Source organism: Cupressus sempervirens, chromosome 4 (genome assembly GCF_028749045.1).
Source record: "Cupressus sempervirens isolate cs-2001-9-10 chromosome 4, ASM2874904v1, whole genome shotgun sequence".
Taxonomy (NCBI): Eukaryota; Viridiplantae; Streptophyta; class Pinopsida; order Cupressales; family Cupressaceae; genus Cupressus; species Cupressus sempervirens.
Genome location: NC_143121.1, coordinates 100,272,669 through 100,299,278, shown reverse-complemented (window position 1 = coordinate 100,299,278; position 26,610 = coordinate 100,272,669). Strand labels below are relative to the sequence as shown.

The following is a 26,610-nucleotide window of genomic DNA, read 5'->3' as shown; positions in this document are numbered from 1 at the left end:
CAAATATAGTGCTTACATCCTAGCCTAATATATATAACTAACTAGTGTTAAAACAAATTTATCACTATGCTCTTAGCAGCAATTATTCAAAATCTTATTCAGTTTCTCATATGTCATATCAAACATTAACTAGCTGATTACAATGAGTTTCAACAAGCATCAGAATTGACAGTACGAAAGATAGTTTGGATATTTAGCAGAACCTAGATTATCATCCGGTAGTTGTCCTGATAAGCAAGTGCAGAATGGTTGTGAACAATTGTTGATAGCAGGCGTCGCGTCACCTCTATGGATTTCCACTTCCAATGAACTCAATCCAGTAATTCATGGTGTTGGTAGCCTATGATGCTTAGCTCAGTACTGCAGAAAAAACATTAGTCTAGACCTGTATTGAATCTCTATTATTGTCAGTATAGCCTCCAACTTCTAACTCATGGGTTTTGGGATTTGGGTGAGTTATGTTGAATGTTGGCTCCAACTTCGTTCGGCGTTACAGCTTTCTACATGCCTATGTCTCTGTAGATACTTGCATGATTGACAATCTTACCATTATAATATCCACACTTTCAGTTGAGCCTTCAGTGCTCAACGTTGGACACTACAATCTGTGGAACTTCTAATATATTACTAGGTTGTCATCCAACAATTAGCAACAGTGAGGTTTTGTTAGCAAGAATGTTGATGGTATTCCTTTGGGGGAGCATCCTAAACATTACTAAAGCACTTGGGAGATTGTTGATGTTGCATTCATGACCGTGTTTGTCATCGATGTCAACATAGTATTGTTTCTATGAAGACTAGCAGAGTAACAAACAGAGAATGAGGTCGTATAGATTGAGTATTGATGATCAAGTCAGGCGCAATTGAGAATGTATTTTACATTGTGTCCTAATTAAGTGGACAAGAGCGCGTGCAGAGAGTCGATGACATGAAGGAGATATTCTTGATTTACAGAAGACAGTATACAGACAAAGTATCTAAGAAGTAGTTTCTGATGTTTGGATTGTATTTCCTAACAGAGATAGACTCTCGATATGCAAAGTCGAATAAGATAGACTCTCGATATGCGAAGTCGAACAATGGCAGTACACAACCTAATGATGACGTCAATGAGTGCGCAAGATCTAAGGTCACACATGTGAGAAGTTGTAAAGACTGTGAGCTGACAGTATTGTGTAATTGCAAAATAATTGTAATATCTTAATGAGATCGTATTAAGAATTAATTGGGAAAGCCTCAAGGCCAACTCAAGGAATTATTTTGAGAACATGGTATAAAAGAAGGATATTTTCCTTGTTATGAGACAAGTGGTTGAAGTGTGATATGTAACAACCACTTTTTTTTTAAATTTAAAACATCATTAATGAATTTGCTATGGAAATTAAAAACTACTTAGCATGGAATTTGAGACCGAAATCAATCTAGGGATGCTTGTGCAACCACCCAGGTTAATCCACAAATACCACTATAACAATATCAAATGACGACTACCATCCAATACAGCTATATCAAAAATCAAATGACGATTACCATTAAATACCACTATATCAATTAGGGCATCACATACCACTATATCAATTAGGGCTTCAATTACCATTGGATCAATTAGGGCTTCAGATACCACTGTATCATTTAGGGCTCCAAATACCATTGTATCATTCTTATCCTTCTAATTGCTTAATTGTGGCAATAACATAAGATTAGAAGATATGCTCATATTCAATATTCATATAAATGAAAGACTAAAATAACAATCCATCAGATAAATCTATCTCTCGCAACTAAGTGTAAAATAACTGCAATGATGATATAACTCAATTAATCTTACCTTCTTCTTGCATATACTTTATAAAAGTAAGAATACTTGTTTCCGACAAACAATTGAATGCATAGCTTATCTTTAATTGGTGCACTTCCGACATCTTGTGAAGAGGGGAAACATTGTCAGGGGCTTAACCACCCAACCTCAAACCATAACTTATCCCCACACAATCTCTAATGAGAAAAGCCCTCCCTACCCAGAATAGACAGGGAACATCTTGTCATCCACTAAGCATCCTGGAATCTAATCACACCACTCAACTTGACAGCAAGAGATTACAATAACATAATCATGCATGAGCTATTAAATAATATTATTCCAGATTTAATGTATCATTTCTGACTTTATTTTCTATGTCATTGCAGACTCCATCTCACCTCTTCACCCTTTTCCATGGCCATACAACCGGTGAATCTTAGGTGCTCGGATCTCAGAGCAATCAGTTGTCTATTGATTCTCAACTAATTTAAGATTAATATATATTTCCGGCTTATCACAATCTATGATTTCAAAAAGATATTCTTAAGGATTGCATAATTTATTGTTTAATTCTAATCTCCATTGGCATAATGATTTATGGATTCATTTTATGGTTACTTGGCTTTCACTTGCCATGATCAAATCTACTTTAAAGAGGATCAATTCTGTAATATCAAACAAGATATCAAATAAGATATTATAATGATAAATACTGTAACTTCCTATTATGTAATTCGATGTCATTGCACCATTTGATTCAAGAAAAATCGAATTGAAAATATCGAATTCGGGTATTCCATATAACCTGGATTAATTTGGAAATGGATGTCTTGTTGAACACTCAGCTTTTTGCCACACCTTTACTTGCAAGTATCAACCACAGTCCCAACATAAGAGGGCTCACAATTTGTGGTTGATAACATGGAGAAGTCGGAAACTTGAAACATATGGAAGTCGGGTGCATGAAAATATAACTCGGGTGAATGAAAGAAGTCGGGTACTAGGAAAATAATATATGAAAATAACAAGGGAGCATCCCAATCCAACATACAAGTTCACATATGCCGACGTTGACAACAGATTAAACCAAGACAATCATTATCAAACAAAGTTGGGACGGTATCCTCTAAAACTAAATTGCCCGTATAAACACTGGCGCTTAAAGATTAGATGCATTATACTTACCACTTTGACCTGAAAGTTGCTTCTCACCTTATTGGCATTTTACGTCTTTCTTTGTAAAGTAAGATTAACCACAGGCTTTTTCTTCTCATCTCAATGAACATCTTCTCTTGTAAAGTAAAATCTCCATAGGCAGCTGATTTTAAAGACTAAATCCAATTATTGCAATATGAGAGTGATTTGCGTATATGCCACACAAGGAAGAGTCGACCTATCTATAATCTTAAAAATTGCCATTGAACATGCATCACAGGAAAGCGGTGGAAAGGCAGCCAATTATCTCACCCCTACAGCAGCAAGAGATTCCCCACTAAATAATCAATCCAAGCTCAGTTATAAAAGAACAAGAAGGTGGCGGAATGTTTACTGAATAAAATCGTAGCACAAGAAGGCAGTCGGGTGTATTTAAAAAGATGTCCGCCTCTACACACGGCTTCAAAATAAAAGGAATAGTCGTGACTTCCTGGCTTCCATAACTTAAAAGATTATTTGCCAAATGTTTAAACAGTTTCAATCAAGAAGAAAAAATAAAAAGGATAGAAGAAAACTTGGAAAGTTATAATTCAATTATTGTTATAATCTATATTTACATACGTTCATGTAAATATATTAATGTGGTGACATCATTTTATTATATTATTATAATATAATGGTGCCATTTCATTTTTATTTCTATATGTACGTATATACATACATACATACATATATATATATATATATATTATAATTAAAGATCATTTAAAATCTTTTGGGGTACGTTTTTTATTTTAATTAGATTATTTTAATTAAATCATTTTATGTTTTAAATTATTTATTTAATAGCTCATGCAGTTTCATCAATTGTATCCTTATGTTCAAGTCGCTAGGTCCTCAACCCATTTGCCCAGTGATGGTGATGCTCGTATGCCTAATTCTTTTCTGACAATGCTTCCACCTCTTCAACATCCTTCCTGCAAGGAAATTCTCCACAGTTAAATCACCAATCAAGTTGTTTAATCATAAATAATCATAACGGCTATCGCCTATTCAATTCCCTGAATTCATGATAAATAATCAACTAGCATGTTATCTTCACATGAAATTATAACAACTAAGCATCTTACCATTTTGCAGGATTTATAACAAATTTAACTGTTAACTGACTTCATGTGAACCACAACGGCTATATTTTAAATTAGGTCAAAAATCGGGATGTAACATGATATGCGAAGTATTTGGTAAATGCGAGTAAGCAATCCAAGGGATTATTGGATGAGAAGTTGGTGATCTAGTATCGAGATTAGAAGAGGTTTGGTCCAGACAGAGGACAAAGGAGGAGCTATACATCTCTATTATTCTACAAGGAATAATACGGAGACCAATTGGTCAGTGAGTTCGGTGGTCTTGCCCATGAAGTTGTTTGGACAGTGGTCCCATCTGCCTTCTACAACTCCTAAAAAGGTTGGCACAACTCCTAACAGTGTTGAAATCTCCTAACAAGGATTCAAAGTCTCCTAACAGGGACTAATATGTACTCGATGCATTTCATTGGCTCCTAACAAGAAACTTTTATATTAGTACATCACTTTGTGGGACCATCCCCACCGAAGTTTCCCTCTCATCAAGGGTTTCCCTAGTAAACATATCTAGTGTTATTGTGTATGAGCATCTTCTTATGGTTGCTGATTATATTGATCACATGCTTAAAGATTAATAAGGTTGATAAATGTCTTAATAGTTGGATAACTGATTCACCCCCCCCCCCCAACTTTATTATCTTGGTGGACTTTACTTTCTAACAGGTTTGTTGTGCTCAGTTCAACAAGAGGTTTTCCTCCCTCCTTTCTCCCCTCTTCAATCTCTTTGCAATGCTCGTTTCTAGCCATGACAGAGGTGTTATCACATTCGTGGCAAGTAGAAGGCTAGTCAAATGAGCGTTATTTATCTTGCAGAGGTACAAGAGGAATCTCACTAGTGTGTGCTATGTAGGAAGGCACGTCATAATCCCAATCAATGGTTGATGTAGGAATGGATACACAAAATCCTTATAAGATGGCTTTTATAAAGCAATCTTAATATGTCCCCGCACCCCACCCCCCGCCCCGCCCAGCCACCTTGGCATCCCCCAATATCCTTTTATAAGAAACCTTTAGCCTACCAGGTTGTGATGCATGCTAGATTATTAAATTAAGGCTAGCTTATGGGGAGGGACATGACATAGACACCTAACTTATCTATGAGACTTTAATTTATAAAGGACAACAAACATTTGTAATTCGAAACAAGGTTGTGAAAACTACTGCAATGAATCATAGTAACCAACCAAAGCTCTATATAATGACTCCATTAGCCAGATTGCATTAATCTTCTTTTGCTCCAGACAATTTCTGCAAATTGTCCCAAATTTCCTTATAGGTGATGGTCTATTTAATGTAACTCAAAATCGTTGAGAGCAAGACCAATTGTGGCTTTGGCTTTATCATCTTTGCTTTGAAAAGGAATTATAGAAATTTGTAGGTGGTTTCAATATTCCCCTTTAATAACCACAAATTCTTGTGCATCTAGATTTGTACTTTCCATGTTGGAAGTTGAGCTTTGAATATTTCTCAAATGGAATTTTTCATTTCCAAAAAATGATTTATGGAAATTTTCAAATCCTAATGAATTTACTGGAAAGAAATATGGGTGGCAAAGTTTCTAGGCTTTGAAAAGAAATTTAAAACTGATAAAACTGCAAATCATGCCCTAGCCATGACTAAAATTCACATCCTCTGTTTGCAGCTGATAAAATTTGTGTCAAATGAAGCAGAAGTGTAAACCACAACCAAGAAGAAAATCATGCAAAAATCATGACCAGAAGCACGAAAGTTCAAAAAACATGATTAAATGATACTATATGCCCTTCCTATTACCTTCATGAGCGACCACAACCAATGTGACCTTTGAATGACAGTTCTATTATTATGTGCTCTAAGAAGTTGGTTTCCTACAAAGAAATGATAATTCTTACAAATAAAAATGCCTATTTTTCATTATGCAACTACAACAGCAACCTACAACACACAGTCCTCCATAAACTGGACCATGGGTACATTCCTTTTATGCTGCTCTTTCATTGATGTTGCATTATAAATGGCAGATCCATCTTACTTTAAATACCATATTGAAAAAGACAACACAATATAATATTATTAGATATTGAAGTGAATATTGCAGTGAGGTTCATCTCTTTATCTAGAGTTTGAATGATGTTGCCAGCAATACACAAACATGACATCGATGATACTAAATGCTAATAACAGCAACACTGACAAACCAATAAGTCACTATGTTAACTTCATAAGATTATTACAAACATAAGCCTTATATCCAACTACTATAGACATTGTTGATCGACAACTTCAAACTTTCTTCTGCCTACAGAGCTTTAACAGTTCTTTGTGAATTTTAAACAAGCCATCAATGCCTTGAATTGCACTGGATATACAACACAATGACTGGTTAGAGAGTTTTCTTTTGTAACTCAAACAAAGGAGGAAAATTATATTTTTATCATTCCTAGTATGGGTACAAAGAAAATGTAACTTTTATTTATTCTACAGCCAGCAGACTAGGCAATTGATACCAAGATTGTCTCTTTCATTGCCTGGCTTCTTTATCCAATTTTTCCCCCACTTGAGAAGATCAAACCTAAAGCATTGTCTTTCTTCAGAAAATCACTGTCTGCATGAGTCCCTTCCTTCCACTGCATTCTTATAACAAGAGCAATATTGAGATGATTGAAGCAGGATGTCTTCTTACAAATTCATCCTCGACAAGCCTCATCTTTATTCACATGCTGATATAAGTGCAAGTCTTGAAAGAACAACTGTCTTTGGAGGACTCCAGACGGTAGGTGTAGCTGGATTCTTAAAAAGTTTAAATCTATGGCAAAGCAGGTGTTTAAAGCTAGTTAAATCAAACTTAGGTGGCAATGGGGATGAGTGATCAAACAGGAGAACATAAATGAAGAATCCGAGTTGTGATTTCATAATTGAGATTTAATAATATATTAATATGCCACAATGGAAAGTCAAGGAAGCATTTGGGATAGAGTCAGCCATATGTGTGAGGTGTGTGTATGACAAGCTTTAACTTTGAGGAAAGACTAGAATCAACTTTCAGAATTGCATTACAGGGCCCTTCATATTTGACCCAGGTAAGCATGGAGTCCAGTACTGGTCCTGGTATGGTGCAGGTTGTTACCAGGCAGGGAGCCTTGAAGTCTCAGAAGAGAAAAACAACAGCAGTTACATAATTGGTCCATGAAAGGAGTATGGCACCTTTAAATACTAAATATGACATTCTTTTCTATTGAATTCCACCATAAAGTTGATATTGTGTTGGCAGATTGGGAAGTGATAACCATTGTTTAAAAGAATTAAGGGCTCTTGTTTCTAATTGAACATGTGTAGATGTCATTTATTGATCCTCGAGACTGCATCATTCCATCATTCACTTTCTTATGTGGAGGAGTGGGAAAATGACAATGTTTGGGCCAGACTGTAAATCTGACATAATTATGAATAAGCCAACCAGATCAGCGACATTGACCCCTCTACACCTGCATTGACCCTTGTTTCATCAACTCTTCTTAAATGTTGTTATCTGACAGTGTTGACCTAAGAGCTCTGCTATACTGACTTCGTTGACCAAATATCACTCCTAAATAGACAGTATTAACTTCTGTACCTCTTAGACTTGTTATTTTGACTGCTAATTATGCTGCATTGAATGCAATTTTCTACTTTTCACTGAATCGTGATCAATATTCACCCTCTACACCTGCATTGGCATTTGTTTGATTGACTTTTCTTAAATGTGGTTATTGTCTCTTCATACACTCATCTCGGGGTCAAGTTCTCTAGTCCTTGCTTCAGCATGAGGCCTGCCCACCTGCCCAAGGTTGCCAAGGGGATGGGTTCCCTCGCCCTTCAGGAGAGACAGTGCTTCTGGTATCACTTTGACGACACTGCATCCAAGTTATCTCTCTTGGACTCATTAGTCAGACCGACAATTTTATACAGCTCTGTGGTGTGGGGGCCTTCTCTTCTTGATTCTGAATGGGCCTCGATTGAGCAGATCCAGACCCTTCTCCTCCATCACATTATCAAATGTCACTAGTACACTCCACACAGTAGTATCTTGGCTGAGTTTGGGCTTGCCCTTTCAAGCTCAGCACCATCTTTGATTTGATCTAGTTCCTTCATTGCCTCAGGGGCTTTGCGGACTCCACAGACGGTCGCCACAGATACTCCTACCTCACATACCGTTCCTCCATTGAGTTATCTCTCTTGGACTCATTAGTCAGACCGACAGTTTTATACAGCTCTGTGGTGTGGGGGCCTTCTCTTCTTGATTCTGAATGGGCCTCAATTGAGCAGATACAGACCCTTCTCCTCCATCACATTATCAAATGTCACTAGTACTCCACACAGTAGTATCTTGGCCGAGTTTGGGGCTTGCCCTTTCAAGCTCAGCGCCATCTTTGATTTGATCCAGTTCCTTCATTGCCTCAAGGGCTTTGCGGACTCCACAGACGGTCGCCACAGATACTCCTACCTCACATACCGTTCCTCCGTTGATATTGCTAGCTCTGATTTGGTGACCAATGCTCGTTGCTGATATACCTAGGCCACTCCCTTATTGAGCTCGATCAGGATTGACATTGACCATCTCTCGCCTTACCAGTTCGCACTAGATGCCCCTGCCCATCTCCTCCACTCACAGAAAGAGTTGAATGGGCGCATCAGACTCAACATTTATAGACAATACATCACCACAACCTGGATTAACCCAATAGGGGGTCTGTGCCCACGGATGGCCTTCTACTCTAAGCACTTTCTGGAGACTTGTGACGGGATCATTATGCGTCCCTTCTACTTGAGCGAGCAATGGAGTCACACCCTCCACCATTTATTTGGGGTCTTTCAAACTTGATTCTCACTAGTTTCAATACCAAACGGATCACCACTTGACCAAAGATGACTGGGATTACCGCCTTTGCACTTTGTCAAAGACTGAGACTGAGATCCACTTCATCTTCTGGTGCCCTATATATTATGAGATCAGAGGCAAGTTCCACTATTTATTTAGAGATTGCAGATCCCCGACTAGAGTTGTTTAGCGTTTTACCTCCGAGAGACTTTACAGCTTTGTGACCACACTTTATAGTTCATGTTTCCTCAGAGCCAGGCCTTGGGTCAGCTCATTGCCACCTTTTTCCCGCCCATGTCCCCCTCCAAGGGTATGAAGCAATTGCTTTCTGCTCGCATCTCCGGATATACCAGATCTATCAAACCTCATTGTGGATTCACTAGATAGTGGCACCTATCTCCAGTGTTACTCAGAGACGGACCTGGACCCCTGGTCACCTTGGACCTTATTCTTCAGTGCTAGATTTATTTTTACCGAAAAAGGATTTCTAGTCCTTCTCTCAACTGTTGTTGTTCCCTTTATTTGCTTTCTTATTCACTCTTTTTCGGACATCGTTTGCTGCTCCTGCTGGGATGCTTTTCTTCCCTATTGGAATCTTCCAATCCCTTGGACCCTTTGTCAATCTCTTGTTGGATATTAATATCATTATCTTATCTTATCTTAACACTCTTGACCAAGCAGCTCTACTATATCGACTCTGTTGACCAAAGATCTCCGCTACATAGAATTAAACTATATGCCACTTACATTGACTATTCACACTGTCAGTTATGCTGCATTGAGTACAATATTCTACTTTTTCACTAAATTGTGGTCAATATCTATTACTGTACTTTATGAAGTAATCATGAATTCAACTGTTATAAGTTATTGTATCAAGAGAAAAAAAAATTGATGTATTTTATTTATTTTCAAATATGAGTATCACTGCTCTTATAATTTATAGTATTATTATTAATTTATTATTTATTCTTATTACTAGTACATTTTCCAACACCTATACTGAAGGAAAATATAAAATTGTTGTCTATCTTACTGGTTTCTTGTACCTATACCCTAAGTCACAAGGTTTGAATTTGAATTCGAGTCGGTCAATCATAAATTTGAATGATATTTGGTAGGGCAAAATCGGAAAAAAAATGAATATTAAATTTTAGTATATTTATGTACTTTTAAATATCAGTAATATATCTACAAAATTGTCGAAATAGCTTAATATTGCTAAATAATTTAACTAAATAACTCAATATCATTTTCAAATTAAATAATATTAAATCAAATAACATAATTATATTAAATATCCTCAGATGAAGTTTGGAAAGGGTAAAATTTGCTGAAATTCAAATCTCATGGATGAAATTTGACATATCCTGTGACTTAGCCCATGCCCATACCTGAACCGATAACTTAGGTTATGGGTTTATGTATCATAAATATTACCGTACAATTCATGTGGAGTCTTCACAAGTAGGTGTGTTTACCTCTAGCTTTGGTTTTCCATTATTATTCTCAAATAATTCTATTCAAAGGATTTAATACTTACAAAAGTTCACTACATGGAATTCATCTCAAATAAAGACCAAGCCCAAATTTAATAACAAATAAGCTCCAGCTATAGTCTAACGAAAGTGGCAACCTCATATTGTTAAAAACTTAAAACTACCTTTTGCAGACAATGCTCCTCCAGTAACACATCCAGCAACCACAGTGTTAGTAGTATCATGTTTAGCCCTTGCCTGTAAAAAAAGTACATATTTGTTCTACCCATTATAAAACAAATTACTTCAACGTCATTTCAACCAATGCACAATGAGATCTTAAATGGATGCTAAAGAAAAGAAAAAGATATTAGTTTATTTTCTTGCATTCTAGGTCACCTTCTCAGCAACACATTCTACTCCTGCGAAAATAAGTCCCATGATTCCAAATGCCTTGGCTGAGCTCAAACTCCTGCCTCCCATCTGCTTTGCCGTGTAAACAAACTGTTGCCTAGCTGTCATTTGTTCTTGCATAAGTGGATTGTCTAGAGCACCTAAGAACACACCCATCAAAATTCCAAGACCACCTCCTTCAATCACGCAACAATATTCATGTTAGGTATAATTCATGTCTGATAGTCTATATCAAAATTTGCAGACCATGAAAACTGTTAGCCACAATTTTGAGTAATACAAACTTTGAATTAAAATAGGTATTAAAAGCAAAGAACAGTATTACTGAAATCTATGATATCAGCAAATTGTCTAGGCCGTTAATGTAGACTTGAAATACATATCATGTTTGATCCATATAATACTATATATATGCTAACATACATATAGAAGTAGAATGGATGGACTTGAAAGGCTGTATTCAAGAAGCATGCAATACAGAAATACAGAATGTATATACAAAACATATGTATGCATTTGTGTACACAAACATTGACTTAATAATAATTGAATATAAACAAAATCTTTTAAAAATGTTTGAATACAAATTGATATAGAAATGTGAGTTGGTATGGTAATGTGTATATTTCTATATGCATCCTCAATTTTTTCATAGAATTGAATACGTATGGAAGGTACATCAAAATGGGTACTCAAAAATAATCACATTATTTGGATGAGGTGGCCTCTCACTGTAGCTCAACATGGCAAGAATTGGTCTGGAGGGAAAAGTATATTGTTGATTTGGTTGTTTTCCTTCAAGGCACAAGGCAGGTGATCGGCAATAAAGGTGCTGTCTAAATAAGGCATGGGGTTCTTGTGATCCATTCAAAGGTGATGTTTGCAAATAGACAAAAAGTGTTGTCTTGTTAGATGTTTTCTTGACAAATATTCTCTAAGATGGCTTCCTACTTATGGATAAGAGCAAGAGGGATAAGTGAAATCTCTCCTAAGATCTCCCTTACTAAATAGAAATACAGCCCAGGACCGTGTCATTGAATCATAAATGGTCCCACTAGAGAATTAAAGTGAGTTGATATTTCAAAGAATTATTTGATTGTTCAGGTGCTGGTTCAGAGTTTGGCCGATTGTACAGATTCATTTAATTTTGTTAAAACATTTATTTGTTGATATATTTTTTCATGTTTTTAGTTATTTTTTACATTTTTGTTCTTTTGTGGTTTTACATGTAACAAATAAATTAATCTAAATAGATAAAGCTTATGACTTGTTTTTGGGTTTTTTTTCAATTTTAATAAGTGAATAAATTTTATTTAACTGATTTGATTAATTATTTCAATAACACAAAAACTATATTGGAGCAATTATATTTCTCTAATTGATTTAATATAACTTAAAAAAACAAGTAATAACAATTAATCGATACAACTGATCAAATCTTGCTGAAAAAGTAAACTTCTTTTGAATTCATTTTCCAAAAGTAAAATATATGAAGCACAGCCAATCTTTTTCCTACAGGCTTATAGACATACAGACAATTGAAATTAATGCTCTGTGAAAATGAGAAAATCACCGGCTTAATTTTTTTTAGTTTTATTTATTGACTAGGGAAGATGCTCTTAAGATTTGTTAGGAGGAAACTAAATCAATTGAGGAAAACTTTGTGCTTCTTTAGAACTTAACTCTGATTTCTCAAAAAGTTCGAAGAAATGCACTGAGGATAACCTCTTTGAGTCTTGGGAGAACTCTGTCTGTATATTTCTTCTTTTTGTTTATGACATATTCAAACCTATGGTTCGTGCTAGGGTTTACAATTCTGATCTGTTTAACGCATCAAATTTTGTTTCATGATATAAATTATAAAACTATAATAGAAGAAATACTAATTGAACTCTCAAAGAAAAATTAAATTTTCCTTTTCATTTTTGTCATGAACAAAAAACAGAAATATTGCATATCTGACTTGAACTCACTGAGAAGCTGTTCTCAGAGAAGTGACTGTAGATTTCTGATTGCTGTCCCAATGTGTCCAATCCTTCTGATTTTCTGTGATTCCTCCGAGATTAGAAAATTGTGATTCTGACAGTGATTTTGCTGGGTGTGACTGTGAACTGTAGTTGCAGGTTACGGTAAAATATCTATGCTGATGCAGATCAATCCAGAACATTGGGGCTACGTCCAAATTCCAGACTCAGGGGGTTTGTCTTAAGGAAAAAATATGAAGCTGTCTTCTTGAAAAGAGGAAAAACTTAAACATGAGATTAGCAGAATGAATCTCAATTCCTCAATTGACTACCTTACATAAGAAATTAAGAATCCTTCTTCACCCAAAGAATTGTCACAAATAAATTCAATGAATCTAGTCAAATTACCCACATTCAATGAATCTGGTCAACTTGATAATAATTTTTTGCCCTGATATATGCACTTAGGCAGAATAATATTGAGATTTAAAATGGCACTGATTAAAAAAATATTTGTTAGGATGAGCTTATCTGGCCAATTATTTAAAATAACTCCATGTCCCTTTATTATTAAATGCTTAGCCCAAGAGGTACAGGAAGGCCTAGGATAGTGTTTTTATTTATGCATTTACAGCTATGCTAGAGGGGATATTGAAGTGCTCCCTTCCCAAGATTGTTGGTCCTCTAGCAATTGCAAATTGGGATGCTACAAGACCTCTTCTCTTTCCCAAGTAGCATCTTCAATTGGAAGATCTTTCCATTCAATCAAGTATTCCTGAACAACCTTGTTTCCAAACTTTCTCTCTCAATCAGCAATACCTTCAGGAACTAGCACTAAATTCCATTCATCTAATGAGGGCAATTCTCGATAAGCAACAGTGTGCTAGCCCAATGCCTTCTTGAGACATGAAACATGAAATACATCATGTATTTTGCTGCCCTTTAGTAACTCCATCTCATAGGCAACCTCTTCAACTCTCCTTAGAATCATGTAAAGCCCATAAAAATGTATCTTAAATTTTTTTGTGCCACTCTTCTTTGGTGGGGATGGCCTGTATGGTTGTGCGCGCAAGAAGACCAAGTCTCCAACCCAAATTGTTCTCTTAATCCTATGGCTGTCTGCATACATTTTTTGTTGATTCTGTACATGTTGAATCTTAGCTTTTGATGTCCCAATAATATCTTGATAATTCTAAATTGTCTCCTTCGCATGGGGGACCTTTCTATCATGAAACGTCAAGTCTGCGAATGATAAAGCATCATACTCCTATAAGGCTCTAAATGGAAACATGCCAATCAACATATGACAGATAGAATTGTAGCAATACTTGCCCAAATGAAACCATCAAATCCAAGCACATTGCTCATGAAACATGATTTGTAAGATAGCCCTCAATCCACTTCTTTATAATTTTTGTCTATCCATCTGTTTGAGGGTGGTAGCTGGTGCTTGGCATTAATTCTGTTCCTACCAATCGGAACAACTCATACCAAAACATTATAATAAATCGGCTATCCCAATCAATAACCAGGGTCCTAGGAAGACCATACAACCTGAACACCTCCCTAAAAAATAAATCTACAACCTGAGGTGCTGAATAATCTGTAGCAATGGTGAAGACATGTGAATAATTTGTCGAATTGCCAAAACTACAAAGATAGTCTTTTCCTTGAGCTCGTGGCAGTCCTGTAATAAAATCCATGGACATTCCTTCCCAATTTTGGTCGGGTATGGGCAATTGTTGAAGAAGGCCCACACGATATGTGTGATCTAACTTGTTTAGTTGACAAGTCAAACTATCTCAGACATGCTGTGACACATCATCCTTAAGACCCCTCTAAAAGAATCTCTCACGCACCTTACGATGTGTTTTGAAAAAACTTTCATGTCCTACTAGGGAGGTGTCATGCAATGGCCTTATAACATTGTCCTTCAATTTAGAACTTGGTACAAGATAGATTATGTTCTTATAATAAATCATATAATCTACTACAGAATCCTTGTCATCCTGCACTCGTCCATCAACAAGATCACAAGAAAACGTGTCTTTGGAATACTCGACCAGTAATTGAGATTTCCAATCAGCTGAAATCTCAGTGAGGGAGCAGAGCATATGTTCATTAGCAACAATATTCATTTTTCCCTTGATGAATTCCACATCAAAATATTATGTTTGAATCTTGCTTATCCTATTGTCATTCATTGAGATCTTTCTACTCTAGAAAATACTTAAGACTATTGCAATCAACCCTAACAATAAACTTTGCACCCACAAGATACTATCTAAACTTAGCTAGTGTGTGCATAATAGCTAGCATCTCCTTATCATAAGTGGAGTACAATCTCTCTAGATCTCTGAGTCTTCTGCTTTAAAACGCAAAAAGGTGTATGTTCGGCATTAGAACTACAATATTCCCCTGACATAATGTGTCACACTCAACAACAAATGGTTGTGCAAAGTTCGGTAATGCCAATGCTGACTATGAGCTCACGACTTCCTCAAGTTTGTCAAATGTATCTTATGCCTCACTAGACCAGTGATATGCACCCTCCTTAGTAAGATTTTTCAAGGGTGATGTCAACTGTAAGAACCCTCACACAAATCTCCTATAGTAACAAGACAAACCCAAGATTCGTCTCAATTAAGATATATTCTTCGGAGGTGGCCAATCTGAAATTGATTGCATTTTTCTCTGGATGCACCTTAACACTGTCAACTCCAATCACATGTGCAAAATAAAAACATTCTGTCATTAAGAACTCACATTTGGAAGTCTTTGCACATAGCAACTATGCCTCCATGGTGGTCAAAACCACATCCAAATGCTGCAAAATGATCATTCCAAATCTTGTTGTATATCAATATGTCATCAAAGAAGACCAAACATATTTTGACAATTGCTCACAGGTGTGGTTCATGCAAGAAAAGGGTTGGAACTAAGATGTATGTGGCACATTTTTAATAATTCCTTGATTTAATCAATTTCCTTCTTAAAAAGGTGTTGGTGCCTGAAGAGCATATTGATAATTGGCTTTGCACCCTTCTCAAGCTCAATTACATTCTCAAACCCACAATTAGGTGGACAACCAGAAGGAATATCTCCAAGCACAGACAATAAATTAAAATTAATCCTCCAACTTAAGTCGTAAACCATAAATTGTAAATAATCACCGCAAGCAATCTTTAACAAAAAATTCCAAGGAAACCCAGAAACACATTTCCAGCATAGTTGCAGGTGTTTTGAAAACGGAAACAACTCCAGGAACAGGGGCAATATGAAACATTTCCAAGCCATTTCCAAAATTGCAAAATTCGTAGCATTTATTTTTAAAAATTCACCCAACTTCAAAAAAAACTTATTTATTTGTTAGTGGTCCAGCACACTTCCAGCTCACCCTAAAATGGGTAAAACAACTATTTTTTATTGTTATCTCATTTTAAAGGAGAGCAAAAAAGGAGAAACAAGCAGAAGAGTTTGAAGTTTTGAAGCAAAGAAAGAAATGAGGCAACAACAAGGCTTGGAAGAGGATTTGGAGCATTGAGACCACTCCATGTGAATCTTTTGTTTCTTTTTTGGTCTTCTTATACAATTCTATTCAAAGTTTAAAGAAGAGATGTCCATCCAATGTCTGATATGTTTTCCTTGTATTCAGTATTTATACTTGCATTACACATGTAAAACATGAACAGAAGCAATAGCAATGATATTAGCAAACCAAGAAGGGGAGGAAGTTGGAAGTTCAACTTTGGGAGGGATTGAGGGTCGGGGGTATAGCACAACATCAACAAAGCCTATGTGAGTGCCTTTCAGTCATCTTTAAAGGACTGTGCTCAAGACCCTTTTAACCCAAAAAACCTCTCATTTGCCTTGTTCGTCCCATAGATGTCAAAAAGAAAAATTCAAGAGGGAGTGGGGTGTGGTTATATCTCATATGTGATTTAGAGATGCTGATGTTATTGTAGCTATGGTAAGGTTCCTTAAGGGTGAGCTAGAGGTTGTGATGATATAATTATGGTCAATACAATAATTATATTAGATTAAATTTAAAATATAATTATTATATCAATAATAATTATATGATATTAATAATTATATTATATTATATAATAATACAATAATTATTATATCATATAATAATACAATAATTATTATATCATAAATAAAAATGGCTCTGCAAATACAAATGCAAACATTGCAAAAATACTCACCATCAATTTTTGCGAAAACACACCCTAAGGAATACTTTGCAAAAACCAAATACGCCAAAAAAATTCAGCCCCCTTTGAGTAATAGTTTTGAAGTGCTCAAATCCAACTCTGATGCAAGGGTGATGGTGCAGGAAAGCCCTAACTCAAAGCAGGTTCACTCATATTCCGAAAACCCAGCCAAATCCTCAATAAGGAGTGGGGAAGAGTTCTTCGGCAAAACCAAGTATGCTTTGAATAGCAAAAATCCAGAAGGGCTTCATGAAAATCAAAACAAGCAACATTTTGCTTATTACAAGACAAAAATGAAAAACCAGAACATTAAAAGAGGAGGAAAGGGAAAAGAAAATAAGGAAGAAGACTAGATCACAGTTAAATATAGAAGAAATGGCCAAAGTAAGCCTCCAAACAATCTTGTAAGTAAGCCCAATTCGCATTTATTTTCTCAAGGAAATAGATTGCCATTAGGAAATAGAAAACGGATAGAACTTAAACCTGATAGCAGTCTCATCAAGAAATCTAAGGAAACCCTAGGATGCCAGAGTCAAGCCGTTTGTGCTATAGATCCTTCCTCGAAATTTACAGACATTCCAAGTTCCAATTGCATTAGTTATAACAATCATAGCAAAGATCCCATTAACAATCAATTGCATCTGGACCTACAAAAACACATCCCTAATCCACAAAGAGGCAACGGTTTAAGCAAAATATATATCCCTCCCCACACACTACCCCCAGAACCTATGCCCAAAGATCGACAATTCAAATCAAAGGGTTTTGCATTAGGATATCAGGGATCAAAGAATAGAGGCATGTACAAGAGGATATGAATTAGAAAAAAAAGGATGCAAAGGGGATATAGCGAACAATAGAAAGACTTCAAAACATAAGCCAGAAAAAAGGGCAGATTTCAATAATGAAGGACTTGCTAATTCAGAAAACAGAGGGGAACTTCATCTTAAAGATTGTCAAGAATGACAATAGAATGACCATGAGAATATCATCATTATTGGAAACAATATCAGTGAGGAACGATGGCATGACTGTCAAACCTATGGTATTTATGCTTACTAGAATGGGCCCAAAAATAGAAACCCCAAACTAGGGGAACGGCTTGAATCGTTCAACTAGAAACAAGTAAGTATTCTTTCGCTCTCTTCTTGTTTAGTTTATTTACATTGCAAAAGTGGAATAATTAGAAATGAAATTTATTGGCCCCTCTATGCTTTTACAAGAGTTATTGTGTGAATTTTTTTCCATGAAGACTAAATATTAATGAACAAACAGCTAGCTTACTAAACTTTCCAATTTGGATAGTAATTAAATCCATTCCTATTGAAATACTTCACTCCCATATATTGGAAAGTATATGATTCATTAGGTAAATTCTTAAGAGAGGATATAGAACATAAAGATAAAAAGGAAGTCAAATTATTAATAGAAATGAAACCATGTATCAAGACTGAAGATAAACTCAAAATTATAACAAACAGATCGTATTATGATTTGCAATATACAAATTTCAAGGAAATCTTAAGAATATTTCAATTTTAGAAAAGGATAAAAACAAGAGGATTATCAAGCCTAGCTACAAATCAGCTCACAGATATTCAAACCTAAACAAAATGCTTCCTAGTTGGACTAAGGAAGGCAAAGACAAGCTTCTAGAATCAAATCAGAACAACACAACTGCAAAAGAATCTCAAAAGAAGATCCACCAACAAATAACAATTAATATAATTAGAGAAGATGTTAGAGAGCAAGGAGAGATAATGGAAGAGGAATTCTCACAGACAAAAATCAACCACAACTCTACAGAGCAAGCAATCGAAAACAGAGAAGAAGAAGATAATAGGGAACAAACACAGAGAAGAGACATGAAGCTAAACATAGAAGAAAACTTCAGACTAATAAGCAACATACACGAGAAAGTAAGAAGATTTCAACAATGTGAGCAATGTATAAAACAAAAATCTCTTATAGAAGATATAAAGGAAAATCTGAGGAAATACAAGCAATTAATCAACGAATTTTTACTGATTCACAATGATATAGGAGATCAACTTATTCTCTAGGAAGAAGTTCATAAAGAACACCTAGACATAATACTAGGTGACCAAAGGTTAAAGGATAATAAGAGCTCACCTGAGAAAATAGAGCGAGAATTCTTGGGAATACATAAGGAGACCAATGTCATTCATGAAAAGATTCTCACAGAAATAACAAAAGAGCAAGGGGAGAAGCCAGAAGCACAGCAAACTACAAGGAATCGGGACAGGAATAGCAATGCTGACAAAGGATCTAAAAATCATAACAGTTCAGCACAAATTCAGATTTGCAATTTAGATAAAGACAAATTGGGAAACACATCAGACAATTGTATTCAGTCTAATTCAGTAGCAGGTCAACAACTGACACTTACAAACACAGATAACAATCATTTACAGGAAAATCAGAATAACTTAAACAAGGACCAAGAGATTGTTCCAGATCAAACAGAATCAATTGGAGAATTAATGTCCTTAACAGAGGAAGCTAACATCAGCAATCTAAGAGAAGGAACAGAAAGAGAACTGAACAACAACCAGAAAGAAATGGAAAGATAGCATGGATGTTGAGGCAGACAAGAACCGCTCTGGCAGTCCTACTTTTCAAATAGATAAGTCAATAATAAATGAAGAAACAAGAAATACCAACTATAAGAGAAGTAGATCAAAGGTAATTAAGCAAAAGCATTATAAGTTTTGGCAAACTCCTGAAAATGGTAAAAGCATCGTTGATGAAGAAGAATCAGATCTACCCTTTCAGATAAAGGAAAAAACAGAGGGACAAACAGCAATAAGTATTCCGGTAGAAGTAAGCACAATTCTAAGCAGATGTAGACAAATGAACTCAGAGGAATCAGAACAGTTACAAACTGACAACATCCAAAATTGGGAAGAATTCGGGCTACAAATTCCACTCATTGGGTACATGACCAGAATAAGGAGGTAGACAATATTCTTCATAATGAAATAGTAGAAGCAATCTCTAATGATGAGAGGAACATAGAATTACATTTAAGTTAGTTAATAATGGAAAAAATTGTAAGAATTTGGTATAGCTCTGATACCATGTAAGAATTTGCCTTAGGGGAAAATGAAGCCAAGATCAAGAACCACAAGACTAGCACAATATGGACCAAATAATGTATGATCAGAATAACAATATGAGAATGAATATCTGATTATCTTTGGATATCAGACCATTCGATAATAGATAAATTGATGTAATTGATGTACAAGTACACTAGGAGTGCCTGAATATAAAGGGCTCTAGACTAACTAGGAGTCAGCACACTGCTAGGTCTTACACAAGCACATGTCCACTAAGAGTGGATTATCCTCCATTGAGCACAAAAGTTAGTGCGATGATGAGAGGATAAGCTACCATGAGTGTGTCACGTAAAATTATGTTGTAGACACCATGTGCTTAATTAGAGTGCAAACAACTATGTTGTCTACATGACAACTTAGTTAATTATGCAAACTCCAGCATTGTAGACACCATGTGCTAAAATAGAGTTGCTTACTCCTGTGTTGTTAACATGACAACTCATATGAGTACGCAAACTCCTAGGTGTCTAACCTAATAAATACTAAAATAATACATTTATCTTAAGTAAACTTAAGTGTAAATAATAATTATTTACACTAACAACCCCCCTTAAGTGCAACTTAGGGGAATGCACTTAAGCTCACAAAAGCTGTGATAAAATGCATAATAGGTCCCGGTTGCTAGGCCATGTTAGGTACCCAAGTACAAATGCAATGAAATCTCTCTGAAAACGGAGAATGAGGGAAAACCTCATGGGAAGAACCCTCCCCCAAAAAGAGAGATAAATACAATTAAGAAAGATGCATGAATGGATGGAGTAAACAAGACCCCCCCATTATGACATACATCGTGCATATACAATAGAGAATCCCTCCATGAAATCCCCCCCTTAGTGAAGGATCTCCTGATGATGAGTTCTTGAAGACAAAAGAAAATCCAATGGTGACAAACAACATTTCTCCCTTTAGGAAGAAGATACACCAAGTATAGGTGCAAAAATGCTTCCCACTATGGATAAAAAGATGGAAGAGGGATCCATATGTAGAATGCGGTGGATGTTGCCTCTAAAGTCTGCTCAAATGTCAACAAGTCCTTAATGAATGAAGATGCCACTAACCAATCTGGTGGATGCCCAAAAGAAGGTGGCAAACAAGGTAAAATGTCAATGAAGGAAACTAAATCAAACTCCAAAGACGATGAATCATCCGTATAGGAAGATGTAGGAAGAGAAGCAATGTCACCTCCCTTCAATGATGTTGGCACACCCATGAAAGAAGCTCCTTGATGACTGAAGAAGCTACACCATGAAAGTTGAATGATGGTCCTCCTCGTAGGAAGAAATAGTGCCATAGGTGTAGTAGAGAATGCTCCCCAACTTGTAAGAATCCTCACCTGGAATACGATCTCCAAAGACTGATATGTCTCCTCTAAAGTGAAAGAATCGCTCTCCATCTACTGTAAAGAAATCTCCACAATCATGTCAGAACGATCAAGTGGTTGAGGGTCAGAGTGTTCCCTCGCAACGAGTGTAGAAGAAGTCTCCTCAACAAAGAGAAGATTGATGTCATCGATGATGTCTCCCACATCTTCAATGTAAGACTCCACGAACAGCCCTGCAATGTCTGGAAGGAAGTCATCCCATGAAGCTGAAGTAGGAAGACATGGTATATCCTGCTATACTGAATCAGGATCATCTGTGGCTGGAACTGGATCAGTAGAATCAACAAGAGCATCAGAATTTATGATCTCATTTGGAGTTGAAGGTACCATAACTGGAGTGACTGGTGGTAGAATGTCCTCTGGAAATGGAGGAATTGTGGGATCTCCATATGCTTTCCAAAGACAAATCCAAATGTCATAAGTTTCAATTGCCCTTCCAATGACAGCTAAACCATCAACATTGACATTAAAAAAATGACATCTAAAATTATTTTAACAGGTGGCAGATCAATGGAAGAGTGCAGTTCTTTGGAAAATAGATAAGGAAATACTTCCTTATGCTCTCTTCTTAGATGATCAATGATTAAAGCACTCCAATTCTGATAGTTCTTCTTTGTCAACCTTGGTGTAACACCAAACTGACATGTGAAACAAAACTCCATGAGATCAATAAATGTATGGACCCCTCAAAATGTAAAAATAATCAATCAGCCCCCCCTAATGCATGATTTGGCACTTTATACTTAGTGCAATTACAATAGGCCACTTTGCCAAAATGGACTTAGTGGACTTCTGATTTTTCTGTTCACAACCTCCTCTTATAGTTCAAATCTAGAACTTTACAATGTAGCTCAGAAATACAACAATTTTGAAGCAATACAACGCAAAGAAAGGATCTATTTCTAAAAGTGGTATTTTTGTCCACACAAGCCTATAATCTTATTGCAGATCTGGAAAGTAGACGAAAAATTATTCACTTTCAAGAAAAAAAGAACCTGATTTGGAGTCCAGATGAGCCCGTACGGAGTGTTTGAAGTTGCGAAATGCAGAATTGGTCAGGTACGGTCACCAAAAACTGCAATTTCTGACAAATCCATGAACCAAAACCAGAGAATAATAGCACCACTGAAAAGTTCAGAATATTCTAGCCAAAATCAAAAAAAATTGCACCTAATTTGGAGCCTAGATGACTAAGATATGGCCTCCTGAAGTCGGACAGTCAAATCAAAACTGAATCTAGAGAGGGGTCTGAGTAGCAAACTGCGAGGTTAAATTTGACGTCCAAACAGCCGTTGCGGTAAGGCAATTTGGCCTGCGGACGATGGTCAAATGGCTGTCAATTTTAATCTCGTAAAAAGGTGTCATCAGCAAAACAAGGACCCACTAAATGATGTAGCAAGTCATACTGGTGACGTCAGCTGTACGGAATTGTACGGCTGATGGCGTGTCTCAAACTTTGCAGCTAAGTGGGCGTACGAAGGTCTGCATGGCAGATCGTATGCTGTCATGGCGGATTTGACATTGCAGGTGCATGTCCTACTTGTTGGCGCTGACTTGGACAATCAAGTCAACTGAGGTGGCGTTCTAGGGCCGACGCATGGCATGATGTGGCTTCGTCGTGAAGCTTTGCCGGAGGTTCTATTCGAGCCGGAAGTTTAAAAATGACAGGTGCTCGATGTTGCAACGGGGGCCAAAAAGAAGGTCGGCATCAAAGTTTGATTGTCAGGAAAAGAGAAGCTGGCACAGAACGGTCAACGAGAGATCAATCGACGTCTATTGTCCCCAACGGGAGTCTCAGGCTGCCAGCGGGTGGGGACTTTAGACCCACATCCATTGTGTTGCAGATTTAAATGTGTTTAGAAAACACAAAGCCACAGAAGGTAAACAAAGTGAAGCCGCTGGATGTTATAAAGTTTGTCATAAGTTGTGCAGTCCGCAGAATATGGTTTGAACGGTGGTTGCCAGTTATTGTGTGGTTGTCGATGTTGAATATTACCGTCGGATTAGTGAAATGCCGCTGAAAAATGGAATATTCCGTAAAATATTCTACGGGAGCCGAGATTTGACCAACTGGTTCCTACAACAAAAAAATTCTCTGCAAGCATGATAGGCCGAAAAAAAAAAATCGAAAATATAATCCGAAAACAACAATATTGCAGAGAAAATAAAACAGACGAAACTGAAAATTAAATTCAGGGATCTGAAATGACCATACCGAATTTGCAAATCAAGCCTTTTGGTGTCGGTTTGCAAAAAAAAATTGCCTCAATTTTGACTATTGCCTAACATAGGCAAATTTATGGTCAAATTGCCTCAATTTTGACTATTGCCTCAATTCTGTGGGGGGCGAGATTTGACCAACCAGTTCCTGCAACAAAAAAATTCTCTACAGGCATGATAGGCCCAAAAAAAAAAAATCGAAAATATAATTCGAAAACTACAATATTGCAGAGAAATTAAAACAGACGAAACCGAAAATTAAATTCAAGGATCTGAAATGACCATACCAAATTTGCAAATCAGGCCTTCGGGTGCTGATTTGCAAAAAAAAATGGCCTCAATTTTGACTATTGCCTAACATAGGCAAATTTATAGTCAAATTTCACCGAATTGATGCTCCAGATGCAAAGGTGAGGTTCGCTTTGGCTCTAGACGCTGGCTATGAAATGGCGCTCCTATGGCTCTGATACCATGTAAGAAATTGGTATAGCTCTGATACCATGTAAGAATTTTCTTTAGGAGAAAATGAAGCCAAGATCAAGAAGCACAACACTAACACAATATGGATCAAATAATGTATGATCAGAATAACAATATGAGAATAAATATCTGATTACTTTGGATATCAGACCATTCGATAATAGATAAATTGATGTAATTGATGTACAAGTACACTAGGAGTGCTTGAATATAAAGGCCTCTAGACTGACTAGGAGTCAGCACACTGATAAGCCTTACAACCAAGCAAATGTCCACTAAGAGTGGATTATCCTCCATCGAGCACAGAAGTTAGTGCGATGATGAGAGGATAAGCAGGTGTGTCACGTAATATTATGTTGTAGACACCATGTGCTTAATTAGACTACGAACAACTATGTTGTCTACATGACAACTCAACTAATTATGCAAACTCCAGTGTTGTAGACAACATATGCTAAAATAGAGTTGCTTACTCCTGTGTTGTCAACATCACAACTCATATGAGTACGCAAACTTCTAGGTGTCTAAGCTAATAAATAATAAAATAATGCATTTATCCTAGGTAAACTTAAGTGTAAATAATAATTATTTACACTAACAGAAATAAAAGAGGAAAAAGAAGATAAAGAACATACATCAATAGTGACAAGTGTACTTAATGCAAAAAAAAATTGGATAACCTGGGGTTTATCAGCTAATTTAGAAGGTATAGATAAACCAACATGTGGTACAACTTGCAAGAAAAGGGGCAGGAAAAGCCTAGCTGAGTTAAGAATGGCCATGGAACTAGCTGAGAATCAAATTAAGATTAAGAATATCCTAAAAGTAGGGAAGCGAAAGAGCCTTCCCACAGAGCCATGAACCTCACTTCATGGTATTAAAGTAATAGCTTTGGTTGGATCTGATTTTCGTACATGGAAACATACATATATGTATGTATATACATGCATATGTAAATGCATACATGAACCTCACTTAATGGTATTAAAGTAATAGCTTTGGTTGGCTCTGATTTCTGTATATGGAAAGATACATATATGGACGTATATGTATAGACATGCATATGTAAATGCATATACATACATACATACATATATGTATGTATATGTATATACATGCATATGTAAATATGTATATGTTTGATTTACTTCACATACTGATACCTCATGCTATTCGATACATTACGATCATTCCCTAATCGAGCTGTATATATTAATCTATATTCTGCGATAGTTGCTCTCATCGATTCATGACATTAATGATACTATATTTGTTGTTATTGTTCTATTATAATGATAGACTAAATTAAATTGTTGTCCCAGAATGTGTCAAAGATTGTGATAATAAACATATCATGACAGACTACGTTAAGTTCATGCCCCAGAGTGTGTTGGAGGTCATGATACTTGTCGTGATGGACTACATTAAGTGATTGTCCTTGAGATCATGATTGTTATTTGATAGACTACATTCAATTGTTGTCTAAGAGTGCTAGACATCAGATAACACACATCTTTCCAAGATATAACATATTCTTTTGGTAGGCATCAAATATCTGATGCCAGTGCACATATCAAAAGAATATAAGTATGATGAATATCATATGATTGATATTTCTTGTTGAATCATACTTTAGATCATATTAAAAGGTAACATCTAAGTTGATGGATATATGTTAATATCTTTAAATATGTCATTCCAGGAATATCATTCTGAGATGATATCTCTCTGTATACTTGAGAGCATAATGTGTTCTATAACAATTCTCCCTGGCTAAGAGGGAGTGTTAAGCTTGTAGCTTCAGTCATATTGAATTGACTTGGAGATAAATCTTTTATGGTTATTGGTAAATCGTCATTTAGAAAATACTCTTATCTACTTATGTATATACTATAATATACATAATATTATATTATAATATATATATATATATATATATATATATATATATATATATATATATATATATATATATATATGTATGTATGTATGTTATTGTTCATATATTATTTAATGATGATAACCATAGAGACATGTCTCATGAAGACATGTCTCCTCTCATATTTATAAGTCATTCAAATCTGCATTTGGAACATATCAATACAATGGCAATGTTATAACATTTGCCAAACCGATACTTGTTACTCAACATGGTATTAGAGCCTAGTTGTAAATGTAAGAAAGTGATTCATATTGCTAAGAAAAGAATCCCACTCTGCTAGCATCTGAAGAACTTGTATTCGATGTTTGCAAATACACGTTTCCGAAACCAATCTTCATGCTACATCGTTTCCTATAATCAAATTCATCGGGATGGATATTTATTTGGATGAGTGAAACATGGATTTGAGAAGAGTAGACATTGTGCAAAA

General features: G+C 36.0%; 1 protein-coding gene across 3 annotated transcripts in view; it reads right to left on the bottom strand.

Moving 5' to 3' along the window:
• Window positions 1-26,610, bottom strand: part of LOC149560132 (Mitochondrial import inner membrane translocase subunit Tim17/Tim22/Tim23 family protein) — a 125,499-nt gene that overhangs the window by 60,862 nt on the left and 38,027 nt on the right. For all 3 annotated transcript variants that reach the window (XM_089824519.1, XM_089824517.1, XM_089824518.1), the window contains exons 3-4: window positions 10,816-11,006; window positions 10,602-10,674 (exon numbers count right to left, since the gene is read on the bottom strand). In XM_089824519.1, the coding sequence (XP_089680645.1) occupies window positions 10,602-10,674; window positions 10,816-11,006 (264 nt within the window). The remainder of the gene's footprint in view (window positions 1-10,601; window positions 10,675-10,815; window positions 11,007-26,610) is intronic.